At 44.0% G+C, this 13,357-nt stretch overlaps 1 protein-coding gene across 1 annotated transcript in view; it reads right to left on the bottom strand.

Moving 5' to 3' along the window:
- Positions 1-4,157: 4,157 nt before the first annotated feature.
- The window catches only part of LOC123061158 (AMSH-like ubiquitin thioesterase 3), a 16,734-nt gene continuing 7,534 nt past the window's right edge, over positions 4,158-13,357 (bottom strand). The window contains exon 14 of the mRNA XM_044484107.1: positions 4,158-4,675. Coding sequence (XP_044340042.1) covers positions 4,495-4,675 — 181 coding nt within the window. The 3' untranslated portion in view covers positions 4,158-4,494. The remainder of the gene's footprint in view (positions 4,676-13,357) is intronic.

Raw genomic sequence — 13,357 nt, 5'->3', positions numbered from 1 at the left:
GTTGGCACATGTTTTCGTCATGATTCTCCGGTAGGAACTTTGGGGCACTCTTTGAGGTCCTTTGTGTTGGTTGAATAGATGAATCTGAGATTGTGTGATGCATACCGTATAATCATACCCACGGATACTTGAGGTGACATTGGAGTATCTAGGTGACATTAGGGTTTTGATTGATTTGTATCTTAAGGTGTTATTCTAGTACGAACTCTAGGGCTGTTTGTGACACCTATAGGAATAGCCCAACGGATTGATTGGAAAGAATAACTTTGAGGTGGTTTCGTACCCTACCATAATCTCTTCGTTCGTTCTCAGCTATTAGTGACTTTGGAGTGACTCTTTGTTGCATGTTGAGGGATAGTTATGTGATCCAATTATGTTAGTATTGTTGAGAGGACTTGTACTAGTGAAAGTATGAACCCTAGGCCTTGTTTACTATCATTGCAATACCGTTTACGCTCACTTTTATCACTTGCTACCTTACTGTTTTTATTATTTCAGATTACAAATACCTTTATCTACTATCCATATACTACTTGTTTCACTATCTCTTCGTCGAACTAGTGCACCTATACAATTTATCATTGTATTGGGTGTGTTGGGGACACAAGAGACTCTTTGTTATTTGGTTGCAGGGTTGCTTGAGAGAGACCATCTTCATCCTACGCCTCCTACGGATTGATAAACCTTAGGTCATCCACTTGAGGGAAATTTTCTACTGTCCTACAAACCTCTGCACTTGGAAGCCCAACAACGTCTACAACAAGAAGGTTGTGTAGTAGACATCACTTGGTGAGGACAAGGATTTATTGAACCAGTTCCAGTTGCTGTGACAACTGTACGTCTGGTTAGGGAGGCTGAGATTCAACTCAAAAGACCGCGTCTTCACCTTATTCCCCTTGAGCTAAGGACACACAGTCCTCGCCCTTCACTCTGGTAAGTCTTCAAGGTAGACTTCCAAACCTTCATAGACTTCGTTCATTGGCGATCCACAATGACTCTTGGATGCTCAGAACACGGCGCCTAACCGGCTGGAGAATTCACAGTCCTCAAGTGTAACAAGTCTTTAGATCACGCAGACAGAAAGACTTCAGTGATGCCTAACGCTCTTTGGCTCTGGGTGTTTAGGGCTTTGTCCTCGCAAGGATTTCTCTCTCAAAGGCTTGAAGGTGGGTTGCTCTCAAACGACAAAAGTTGTGCACTAACTCTGAGCAGCCACCAATTTATGGTGTAGGGGGTGGGCTATTTACAGACAGGAGGCAACCCGACCTGATTTGTCCGAAATGACCCTGGGTCACTAAGGAACTGACAAGTGTCCAACGGTCAGATTTCAAACACACGCAGCAGCCTGACTTAGGCTACAAGTAAAGCTGACGTATCCAGCTCTGGATAAGATTTCCTCTCATTGTCTTCGCTCGAAGACTTAGGATTTGGTTGAGCATCACTTCAGTCACTCTGACTTTGTTCACTTGGACCCCACTTAACAGTATGGTGGTTCCTATGACTCAACAAAGAAGAAAAGGAAACTACGAAACAACTATGTCTTCGCACTCCATAGTCTTCATACGATGTCTTCTCATGTCATAGTCTTCAATGTGAATCACTTCACAGACCATCATTGTCTTCAATGTCTTCACACATTTTTAGGGGTCATCTCTGATAGGTAAACCAAATCAATGAGGGACTACTACCTGTGTTATTCTGCAATTCTCACAAACACATTAACCCCTCAACCAAGTTTGTCGTCAATACTTCAAAACCAACTAGGGGTGGCACTAGATGCACTTACACTCACTGATGTAACTGATTACAAGCATTATTCTAGGGTTGTGACAGACCCACATGTGAGAAATGAGCAGTGTAAAAAACAAAAAATGGCACATTAGCCAAGATTCGAACTAGTGACCTGCCTCTAGTAGACATAGGTACGTAGCCAGTGGAGCTGGTTAACAATCATGATGAATATGCGACGCGGAATCTTTAGAACTAAATATAGCGATAGTTCAAATATTTTCCTTTTTTCAAACATTTCATGGAAATTCTGAATACTTTTTTCGAAATTATGAACACAATTTTAAAAACCACGATCAATTTTTGGAAAAATTGTGACCAATTTTTGGAATTGTAACCAACATTTAAAAATGGGAATAATGTAGACAAACTTGAAAAACAGGTACATTTATTAAATTCCAGACAATTTTTGACAAACATGAACAAGTTTTAAAGATGTGAACAATTTTCGAATCTGCGAAAAAAATATAAACATGGAAACTCTTTTTGAATTTGTGAACAAATTTTGAAAAAGCGCAACAGTTTTTTGAAAAACATGAACAGTTTTTAAAACGGGACATTTTTTGCATCTATGAACAAATTTTAAAACTATGAACAAAATTAGGAAAAAGCAAATATGCAAACATTTTTTATCTCTGAAAAAATTAAACAAGAACTTTTTTTGAACTTATGAACACTTTTTAAAAGGAGAACATTTTTCCAAATATGCAAAAAGTTTTTAAAATCAACAATATTTTTAAATTTTGAACAAAATTAATAACAGGAACATTTTTTGAATTTTTGAACAAATTTTGAAATGCTGAAAAAGAAAAAAGAAACAAAGATATCAGAAGAAAAAGGAATTCGAAAAGAAATAGAAAAACTGAAATAAGTAAAAAAAGGGGGGGGAAGAAAAAAGGTAACAGAAAAATGAACAGGAAAGAAAAAAATTAGAAAAGAATAAAAATGAAAAAGCTGTGAAACCCGGTTTACGAACTTTCTAGGAGGTTCCCAAAACTGGTTGAGAACCTTCTAGAAGTTCCCAAAACCTATACTATAACGCATGCATTATCTCGTGATTAGGTCGGCCCACGTCGGTCGCTAGGTTGCTCGAGCGATCCGGTGTGGCTAAGAACTCTTTTGTTGCGTCCCGCCGCCGCTGCTTCTCATGTTGTCCATCGATTTCTTAGTTTTTGCACCATGCGATGCTCTTCAATCATCTTCTGCCACCAATACCCTAGGTGCACCAACCCTGATCTTTTAACCGTGCATCCATCTTCAATGACAGCTTACTCTAGATCAATAATTTGTAGCCTCCGAACAACCTACCTTTAATACCCTTTGTAATACAAGCAATCATATGAGGCACGCCACTGAGATTTGTTAACAAGGTTTACCATCATGGCGACATCCCCTGGATCTGACTATGGGCGCTCTTTCCCATGACACCGCTACACTACCGCACCACAGCTGCCCGGGCGCCGGCACACCCGCCGGCTCCCCCTGCGTACTACACGTATAGGTTACATTGTGTGTATACCCCCACAATATATAAGGCCAAGGGCATAACGTGTCTGACTCCGACACTACACGTATCCTACCCACACTAAAACACCAAGTCCACACGTAACAGAACTTGTACACAATATTCAACAGAAACTCAACATCCCATTTGTGAAAATCATATTCTTGTTGTTCAACAAGTACAACACCCATCTTGAGTTTGTTTACACTCTTATCATACATAATTCCATTGTTCATGTAAGGCTGTGAGATGAAACATAGAAATAGAACATATCCTTTTTTTGATCTTGATGTGTTTTCTTGTCAATCTAGATGCTTAAATTGTTGTTCTTGATGGCCATACTTTTATGAGTATAATGTCTATATTTATGATTTATCCTGGTTTGAGTTTACATACCAGTATATATTTTCTTGGAGAAAATGCTGAACCAAAATGACCTTACATAGCTAAAGAAAATCCTTTTCAGGTTGCCTTTTCGTCTGATGGTATGATTTCACAAGTCCATGAAGGAGCAAAAAACTTTCTGAAATATTTTGTGCCCAACTTTGATTATGAGATTATTCTTGGCTGACGTTTTGGCACTGTTATAAATATAAGAATATTAGCTCATTTTCTGATTGTGCAATTTGTTTGGAAGTGCTTCTGTATTGCAGATGCACAATCTTCTGCAGTTTGTTGGAGGTTTGCAAAGCGCTTCTTATCTGATTGAATACCCTTGTATTGCAACCCGGGAGCAAAGTGCATATTACAACCGGAAAGAAAATGCAACTGTTCACCATGAATTTGTTGTAAAAAAAATTACAGAGGTGGCAAAATTCCAGCATTACAGGCTTACAGGCATGAAATTAATATTACAAAACAGGCATGATAAAAACTAACTTTTTTTGATAGCGATCAACTTATTTCAGAATGGAGTAAAACATATGATGCTTTTACAATTAACCTTACACAAAATGAGATTGACCATTACTTACATCTCATCTCAAAAGTGTATATCCCCAGAGGTAAAGGGGGTGAATTACACCACAGATCCTCAATTTCCCCGGATGTACCAATCATATCTCTATAGACACAATAGCTATGTACAATCACTTAAATCAGTATCTGCATTTCTTCAGCGCACTAGAGAAATCAAGGCAGACAATTTGCTCAACTGCCGCAAGTACAGCCGCCAAACTATGACAGAATGAAACTGATACCTCTCACTGTTCTCGGAGGTCAATCATATCAAACTTTGTATCAGCATTCATGTACACGTGGGAGCAATGCTCGTAGATTGGTGAGCCATCCAGAGGGGCTTTATGTGGATGGAATCCTCTCTCCGGGCAATCATGGATCACACCAATACCACCCGGATCCGTTAGATGAAATATACCGTGTTTTCTGTTCAAAACAAAGCATATAAACAAGATCATATATCATATTATTAAGATGAGGGAGACAAAAGGATAGCACAACGTAGAGAAATAATCCTCAATAAGATAGCAAGCAGCCAAGCAAAAGTCTATCGATTTGGGTTCGGTAAACAGAGCAAATATATAGGCTAAAGCATTTGTATAATTATGGATAATAAGATTTCAGATGGAGATAAGAGTGAAGGATGCACATTTTTATGAACGTGAAGAGAAAATTATACTGGTTTCCCACTTCCCTTAAAAAATTAATTTACATTCAGCGCTCCCAACAGTTTTCTCCATCTGCATAAATCTTCTAAATCACCATTTGCTCCTTACTGACCTAGCCTGAAATCCTGAAATGGAGATGTGCTGGCAGTGGAAGTTGCCAACATGGACCAAATAGAAAAGTAAAACAATTGGGAAGCCTCAATTCTCCACACATGTGCACGACAGAAGATGCTGAAGTGGCTTACATCATGGTCAGGGCCGGCAACGGGGATACTCCACCCAAGATTGTTTGGGGATTTCTAAGGGGGGGTAGAGGCGATCCTGATGCTCGAAAACGTGAAACTCTGACACACCCACAATTGATGCCAGAGCCATGTCATGACGGCAGTAATTTCCATTGAGGATTCAAGTGGTAAGAGATCTGGAAAGTGTTGTGCTATTCAACGGCAGACGGACTGGAGAAAAAGATAGGAAAGAGGAAGGGAAAGAGATTTGGCATATGGTGGCTCCTTGAGTCCTTGGTGTTCTGATGCAACACGCAAGACTTTTGCTTGGTAGCAAAACCCTTCTTCATTATATGCCAATTATGCTTAGGTTTTAGTCTGACATGCTCCCTAAAGTTCGAACCCGTGACACCCCGGACTGAGTGTGTATTCACTTTTGCAGCCATGTCAGACCTATTTAAACCAATAAGGAGGCTGGGCAACTCGCCTCCAGGATGCTCCCTCGATTTGCAGCGTTCGTGTCCGTTCGATCCTGGTCAACCTGGTCTTTTTTTCGTTGCTTGCCGTTGGATCGTCGCGGTGATTCAACGTCTGCCGTTTTCACCGCGTGGTCGTTTTGGCGCGGCCAATGACCTGTGGGCTCGAGCGGGATCTGATAGGCTGGGTGGTCTTTTTCTAGGTGCATGCGCAGCCAAACCTGCCGCGCCGCGTGGGCGCGCTTTGCGTCGATTTGCGTCCGCAATTGTGCTGTCTTCATGACGGGTGGGCCAGTGCTGCCTCCGGTCCCACTCATCAGCTGCGGTGGCTCACGTCTTGTATATAGGGTATTTCCTGGTACCTCGGTCAACCGCTCCTTGCGCGGCGCTCCTCACGCGCTTCCCGCGTAGTGCGTCGTGCGTCGTGGGGAGTTGTGTGTCCTGCATCAGCTGCAGAAGGGGTGGGTCGACGCATGTGCACCCGGATTGTGCACACGCATTTGTCTAGCATGATGACAGGTGGGCCGCCGCTGCTCTGGTCCCGCTCGGCGGCTGCTACTCCTGTGTCTAGTGCGCGTGTATGTCTTTCCTGTGCACGGTGTTGCGTCTCGTCTGCATTTGGACTTTGGAGAGAGAGGACGGATTGCAGCTGCCCGATGCATCGTGCGTGCCTTACCTCCATCTGCAGTTGGAGAGAGAGATGGACTGGCACCTATGACGCGTTGGTCGACGCCGCGGCCGCCATCGTCCGCGAGCCTGGGTGCACGGTGGCGCTCGCGGACCTCCACTGTTGCCTCGACGCTTCAGCGAGTCCCGCGACCGAGCCGAGGGCCTCGTCCAGGTGGCCGCCACCGGCCTCGGCACCGCTGCCTCCCGCCACAACGAGCTGTTTCGCGCGCTCGTGGACCTCCACCGCTGCCTTGACGCCTTCAGCAAGTCCCGCGGCCAAGCCAAGGGCCTCGTCCAGACGGCTGCCGGCGGCCTCGGCCCCGCCGCCTCCCGCCACGATAGTTGTTCCACGCCGTGCGCGTGGTCGACAAGGATCTCCGGGCCACCGCCGCCGGCCGGGAGGAGAACAAGATGGAAGAGAAGAATCGCCCTCCAACCACACCGCTGGCGGCCGAGGACAAATAGCCCAATCGATCCTCATCTCCTGTTGAGGTGATGTTCATCGTTCTTGTTTTTTTCATGTGATGTTCATCGTTCCTCTTATTTTCTCGGTTGATGTGCTAATCGTGTTAGTCATCTAAAAGATGAATGAAGCTGTGACCGGAAAGGAGAGATGGACTAGGATATTTTGCCTCGTCGTGCCGCATGGTGGCCGAGATGCGGCAGCCCATGCTCTGTTCCGATGGGCCTCCTCTGCTCGATGGTTGCCGCTGGTTGAGGTTCGTCCTTCTCTGGTCCGCATGTTCTTCGCCGCTGATTTGGATTCGTCCTGCTAATTTCACATGTTTGCCTTCGTTTCGTTCATGCACAGTTTGGTACTGTTTCCTGTTGTCGCTTGCGTCGAGCCTTGGGTCTGTCTCTCCTTCTCATTGAGGTTAGTCCACTCCTCTTGTGCTTGCCAATAGAATGTTTGATGAAATGCGTGTGCTGACGCTTGTTCTACGATTCAGCCTACTTCTCCTGTCGCTGCACTTCTTCTCGTCCGTCCTGCTGCTTACTCAACGTGCTTCTGCTTGCTGCCTCGGGTAAATAGGCCGTTCTGTTGCTTCTGTGACCGGCGAGTGTTCATTGCATGCATGTGTGTCGTTGTACTCTGACCGGTTGTTTTTTGTGTATTTCGCAGGTTGTACGATATCTTCTATCGCTGCGTCGTTCGACTCATCAAGGTTTTCTTCTTTCCTTTCTACTACATGTGTGCGTGCTTTACTTTCAGTATCTTCTGTGTCATGCTGTCTGCCTTGGTGATCTTTTAAATATCTGTATGTCGTGCTGATCGTTTAAATGTTCCGGATATGGTCAGGCGTTCTGTGTTGTTCGTTCTCGTGCTGCTTATATTTCGTGTATGCATGTGAGCAGGATGTGTACGCTTGTTTCCGTTGTTATACCAGTTCTGGAGGCCGTGGTAACTGGATGCACCCCCGCTCACTCTTTCTGTTGTACACAGAAGCATATTTGTCCAATTCTCAGACCAAGGTTTTGAAAGAAACCGCAGTTCATTACAACGCCAATTATGGATATGGATCCATCTTGCTGCGCTGGATGAAGGACTGGATGTAATAAGAATTGCATGTGACAAACAGGTGCCTCCTCTATGTAGAACTTTTTGCTAATATCATGAATTTCTCCTGAGATCTCTCTAGACCTTTCCAAATGTATTTTAGTTCGGTGTTTGTATTAACTAGCAGAAGAAGGGATGCAAATGGAAAGAATTTGAGATGCATAAACATAAAAGGGGGGGCAGCCCCAGTGCATGTAGCTCCCGCTTGCGCAGGGTCTGGGGAAGGGTCCGACCACTTTGGGTCTATTGTACGCAGCCTTTCCCTACATTTCTGCAAGAGGCTGTTTCCAGGACTTGAACCCGTGACCTCATGGTCACAAGGCAGCAGCTTTACCACTGCGCCAAGGCTCCCCTTCAGAGATTTGCTTGAAGCAAAGATGTCTAGCCGGCATACATATGGCAAGAACCTTCAGAGATTAACTTCTTTTCAGCAGTTATTGAGATATATAATTTGCTCATAGGTCACAACTCATGAAGTTACTTCCTTTTGGTTTTGATTTTGAAATATATGTGTCATAGGTCACAACTGATGAAGTTACTTCCTTTTGGTGAAGGTCTGAATATCATCATGATCTTGGCTGAGAGGCTGACATTTCGAAAGGTTCTCGTCTGTATAGATTAGTTGATAGGATGACAACTTAAGTTTATTGAAGCTCTTCTTTAGGAGGCGGGGGCAAGGTTTTTGAGTCGCCGACTAATCGCCAAGTCGTTGGAGCGAGGTTGGCTTGCGCAGGCGACTTGGCTAGAGGAGTGAGCCGCGCGGCTGGTAGGCTAGTCGACGATTAGTAGACGACTAGTCGGGCGACTAGGACCTCAAAGCAGGGCGGCTTGCTTCAGCAAGGCCAAGGGAGGGAAGAACGGGAAGGTGAGGAGGCCCGAGTCCAAAGGCGGGGGAGGAGGAGACGAAGCTGGAGAGTGCGCCGCCTGTACGAGAAGCACGAAAGAGACGAAGGAGAAAGGCACATGGGAGAGCAGATGCACGGTCTAGATTAGAGCATATGGACGGTTTGGATTTTATTTGGAAGCTAGGGTTACATAATGGGCCTATTGGGCCAGCTCTCTAGCACGAAACAGAGGAGGAGCAAGACGCGTGCTCCCATCCCATATCAGAATCGCCGCCTCCATTATTCCTACCGCCTCCATTATTCCTACGAGCTGCTGCTGCCTTATCCGAGCTGAAGTATCCTCCAAGCAGCTGCCTACCCCCTCCTCCGCCTGCGACAGCACCTCTTCCCCCTCCTCCTCCTCTTAACACCTGGGGCGACCTGGGGCGATTAATCACGACGAGTCACAGACTAATCGCAGCGAGCCACTAGTCGGAGGCATGGCGACTCGACTTGGCTAGGCGACTCAAAAACCTTGGGCGGGGGTCTGCTTTGGTTTCTTGCTATTTGCCTTTCTCTTAAAGTACTTGACTGGATGCATCTGACAGTTATAAATCAATAATTTGGATGGATCTACTTTTTAAATTTATAACTCTTAGGCTTTTCTCTTAAAAATAATGCGAGTTATTTTTTAGGGGAAAATAGCTTTTGTCCACTTAATAAATCATGTTCGTTATAATCAGTGCTGCTATATCAAACAGTAGTGTCTCGTGCCGGGTAGCACCCATGTTCCATCGAACATGGCTACTGTTCTTGATCATAAGATCTGATATTGTTCTAATTTTATTAGATGAAGCTACAATGGTTAACATATGTAGTGCATGTTCTAGGTTTGTTATATTGAAGGGCTACTGTTCTTGATCATATGATCGTATATCCTATATGTGCAAATCAGGCCTTTAGGCTACTGGAATTTCACTATTGTTTAATAGGAAAAGTTGATTGATCCATTATCAAGGGCAGCATGAATTATATGTGATTCAGCACCTTTATTAAGTTTCCCTTCTTCTTTTAGCTTATTAGTCGCTACCTAAGATAGTACCAAGCATGATCTTTTGTTTGCCATGTACGACACCACTGAGTCATTTTATTAAGCTGGCATTAGTAATTTTGCATTTTACATGGTTCATGTGCAAGTTAAACGTCTGTCCAATAATACTAATATTAAGTTTATAATGTTGGCATAGTCTGTTATTGCTGTTGTCTTCTTGGGAGTACTTGAGAAGGCGTGGCTGGGAATGTGAGGACACGCCATGGCAGAGGTGCGTGGTCGGCAGGAGTCAGGGAGGCATGAAGGTAGACATGTGGATGTTATCGTGGCATTGATACATTTCACTCCACCGATGCTGCATACCAAGGTGAGTGAATGCTATCGTGGCCTTAGATGCCCTGTCTAATTCTTGCTTGAATTTTTTGTTTTGTATGCTCGGATGTGTGTTCAGTTCCCACATTGTTTTTCTCATGTGGAGTTGAAACCACATTTGGTTGGTCCAATAGCAAATAATGGTATGTTTCACTCTGAAATCATATTGCATATAGAGAGATGTTCATTGTTAGTTATTGGGTTATGGTATGAAATGACAGCTTTTATAGTCAGTTTGCCGTGTCATCTATTCAGAATCAAGCAAATTTGGGCCTCTAAAAAACAATCAGGTCGACATAGTAATTTTGACAAGACGAGAGACGTAATTTTCCTGTGTTTTCCTCTTGTTAATTTTGAAATACCTTTGACAGGAAAATGTTTCCTGTTTTTTTGTCTAACCTGTCGTAATTTTGTCTCGTGGGTCCATCTATATGAGAACCTTCTAAGTGGAAGTCAAATGGTGGAGTCTCAGTATGTTTTTTTTTAAGTTGAGTCGAAAAGTTTTTACGTGATATTTGAACTGAAACTTAACTATGGCATGACTGGTACTCCCTCCGTAAAGAAATACAAGAGCAGGGAGTACTTCATTTGAGGCTCCTGGCTGAGTATAGATACTATGACCAGACCTTATTCGTCTTGATTCTTAATGCCTTCTTCGTTTTAGTCTCCATCTACCTGTGCAATCAATAATTTTGCTAGAGATGTCTATATAATTGTATTATGCATTGTTTTTCTGCTATGTAAATAACACTTTCCTTGGCGTTGGCGGTGGTGGTGCAGGATTGGTTGGAAGCCAAACAGGGCACCCGAGAAGGAGAAGAGGAGAATGCTTTGAAGTGAGGAAATGATAAGTTTTATTGTTTTGTTTTAAGAGCAAGATAGGAGTTGATATGTAGTCCTCTGGCTTCTTTGTAGTCTATACTATGTGTATAGCCAAAGCACTCATGATTTTATAGACACATATATTTTTAAACAAAAGCCCATGTATTTTTTTTGTCAAACATAGTCATTGGAAAGTCCACATATTTTCAATGCGTACATGATTTCAAATGGGTCTCTGTACATGATTTCAAATGGGTCTCTGTGAAGATGGTAGCAAATATTTTATGTTGTCAAATTAAAAATGTGTATATACATCTCATTGTAGACAACAATCGACCATGTTTCCTATTTAAGGCAATTGAACCATGGATATTTTTTTCCTCGCGCACATGGATTTAAGGTGCCTCTGCACCATTTGGCGCAACAAGCCCCCGTTTTCCAACTAAGAGAGATTAAATTTGTTGCCATATGTGCTTACCTGTAACAAAATCAACTAAATGATGGATTTCTTTTCATCACTAACATGGAATCAGCAGGTCTTTGCGATATTTGGCGCAACGGGTTTCGCAGCGTGATAACTGTATTTTCAATATAGCATTCTACTACAAATATCGAATAGGTCCTTGCAAAATATTTTCATCGACAACATGGCTTTAGCGGGTCTCTGCGCCATTTGGCGCAACGGGTCAACTAGTAATAATAAACCAGCTGGGCACCATGTCATCAAAGCTTGTTAGCTAATGATCTTTGGAGTTGCAGAGTTTAAGCAGAGTGGAATGTAACTAGAAATTTTGAGGAGGCGAGTAAGGAAGTTGCATAAAACTTTAGCAAACTCTAATTTCGTTTCCACATTGGTGAATACTGGCAAATACTACATAATTCGGTCGTCGGTAGTAACACATGAAAACGGAACTACTTGGTACAGATCAGAGGCCAAATGTATGCACAATTCGACCTGCAACAACAACAAAGCCTTTAGTCCCAAACAAGTTGGGGTAGGCCTGAGCTGAAACCCATAAGATCTTGAACCAACTCATGGTTTTGGCAGGTGGATAGCTAACTTCCACGCACCCCTGTGCATGGCTAGTTCTTTGGTGATATTCCAGTCCTTCAGATCTCTCTTTAAGGACTCCTCCCATTTCAAGTTTGGTCTACCCCGACCTCTCTTGACATTATCAGCACACTTTAACCGTCCACTATGCATTGGAGGTTCTGGAGGCTGCGCTGTATATGCCCAAACCATCTCAGACGATGTTAAACAAGCTTCTCTTCAATCGGTGCTACCCCAACTCTATCACGTATATCATCATTCCGGACCTGATCTTTTCTTGTGTGGCCACACATCCATCTCACCATGCGTATTTCCGCTACACCCAACTGTTGAATATGTCGCCTTTCAGTCGGCCAACACTCAGCACCATACAATATTGCGGGTCGATTCGCCGTTGTAACGCCCCTGACACATCAACCGGTTTCCGGCCGTTACGCCTAGCGGGATCTAGGCTGGTCCCAAAGACAAACACTAGGCTTTTCTGCGCCCTTTGTCCTCACTCATGCACACCCGAGACCAACTTCCCAGTCAAACACCCATCCTCAAATCGCTCCAAGCCAAGCACGCTTAACTTTGGAGTTCTTTCTGAATGGGCTACCAAAAAAGAAGGAATTCCTTGTTGATATTAGTCTATCATTCCTATTAAGCCAGGACACATACACTCCCACTCAAAGGAACCGACGTCCTCGTCGGACCATTAGGAATGTTCCCTCTTGGCACACGTAACTGCGTCCAATCCGGCACATGTGCCAAGCCGTGTGCCCCAACGGGCCACGCGCACATGACTCGCACATGCCCGTGTAACCGCAAGGGTCGGCTCTAATATCAAGCCACATCCACTGGTTCCTAGCCATTACACCTGGGCGGGATCTAGACTGGTCTCACAGGCCAACAGTAGTTTTTTCTGCGCACTTTGTCCTCACTCATGCGCACCCGAGACCAACTTCCCAATTGGTCATCCATCCTCAAATCGCTCCAAACCAAGCACGCTTAACTTTGGAGTTCTTTCTAAATGGGCTCCGAAAAAGAAGAAATTCCTTGTTGATATGAGTAGTCTATCATTCCTATTAAGCCAGGATCTCACAACCGCCCTATAGAAATGAGAACTAAGAGCGTCTTCAGCAGCCAGTCAATATGGTGGGCAACAGCCAAAATAGCACACAGGAGGTAAAAACGCTCTCCAGCAGAAAGTCTATCGCATAACGTTGTCCAAAAATCATGGTAGATCTTCCCAACTTGGACAATCCCTCCACATCATCCAAATTGCAACTGCCTCTCCCAAACCCTTCCTCCTACCACCTTCCGGAGTAGCAGAGGGTATTTTTTTTCAGAGAGCGTGATGTTGGATGTAGTGGTGGATCCGGCGCAGCCACACACTATGGTTCTGGATCAG

This window comes from Triticum aestivum, chromosome 3A (assembly GCF_018294505.1).
Source record: "Triticum aestivum cultivar Chinese Spring chromosome 3A, IWGSC CS RefSeq v2.1, whole genome shotgun sequence".
Taxonomy (NCBI): Eukaryota; Viridiplantae; Streptophyta; class Magnoliopsida; order Poales; family Poaceae; genus Triticum; species Triticum aestivum.
Note: the sequence above shows the minus strand (reverse complement) of the source record. Positions and strands in the feature narration are given on the sequence as shown.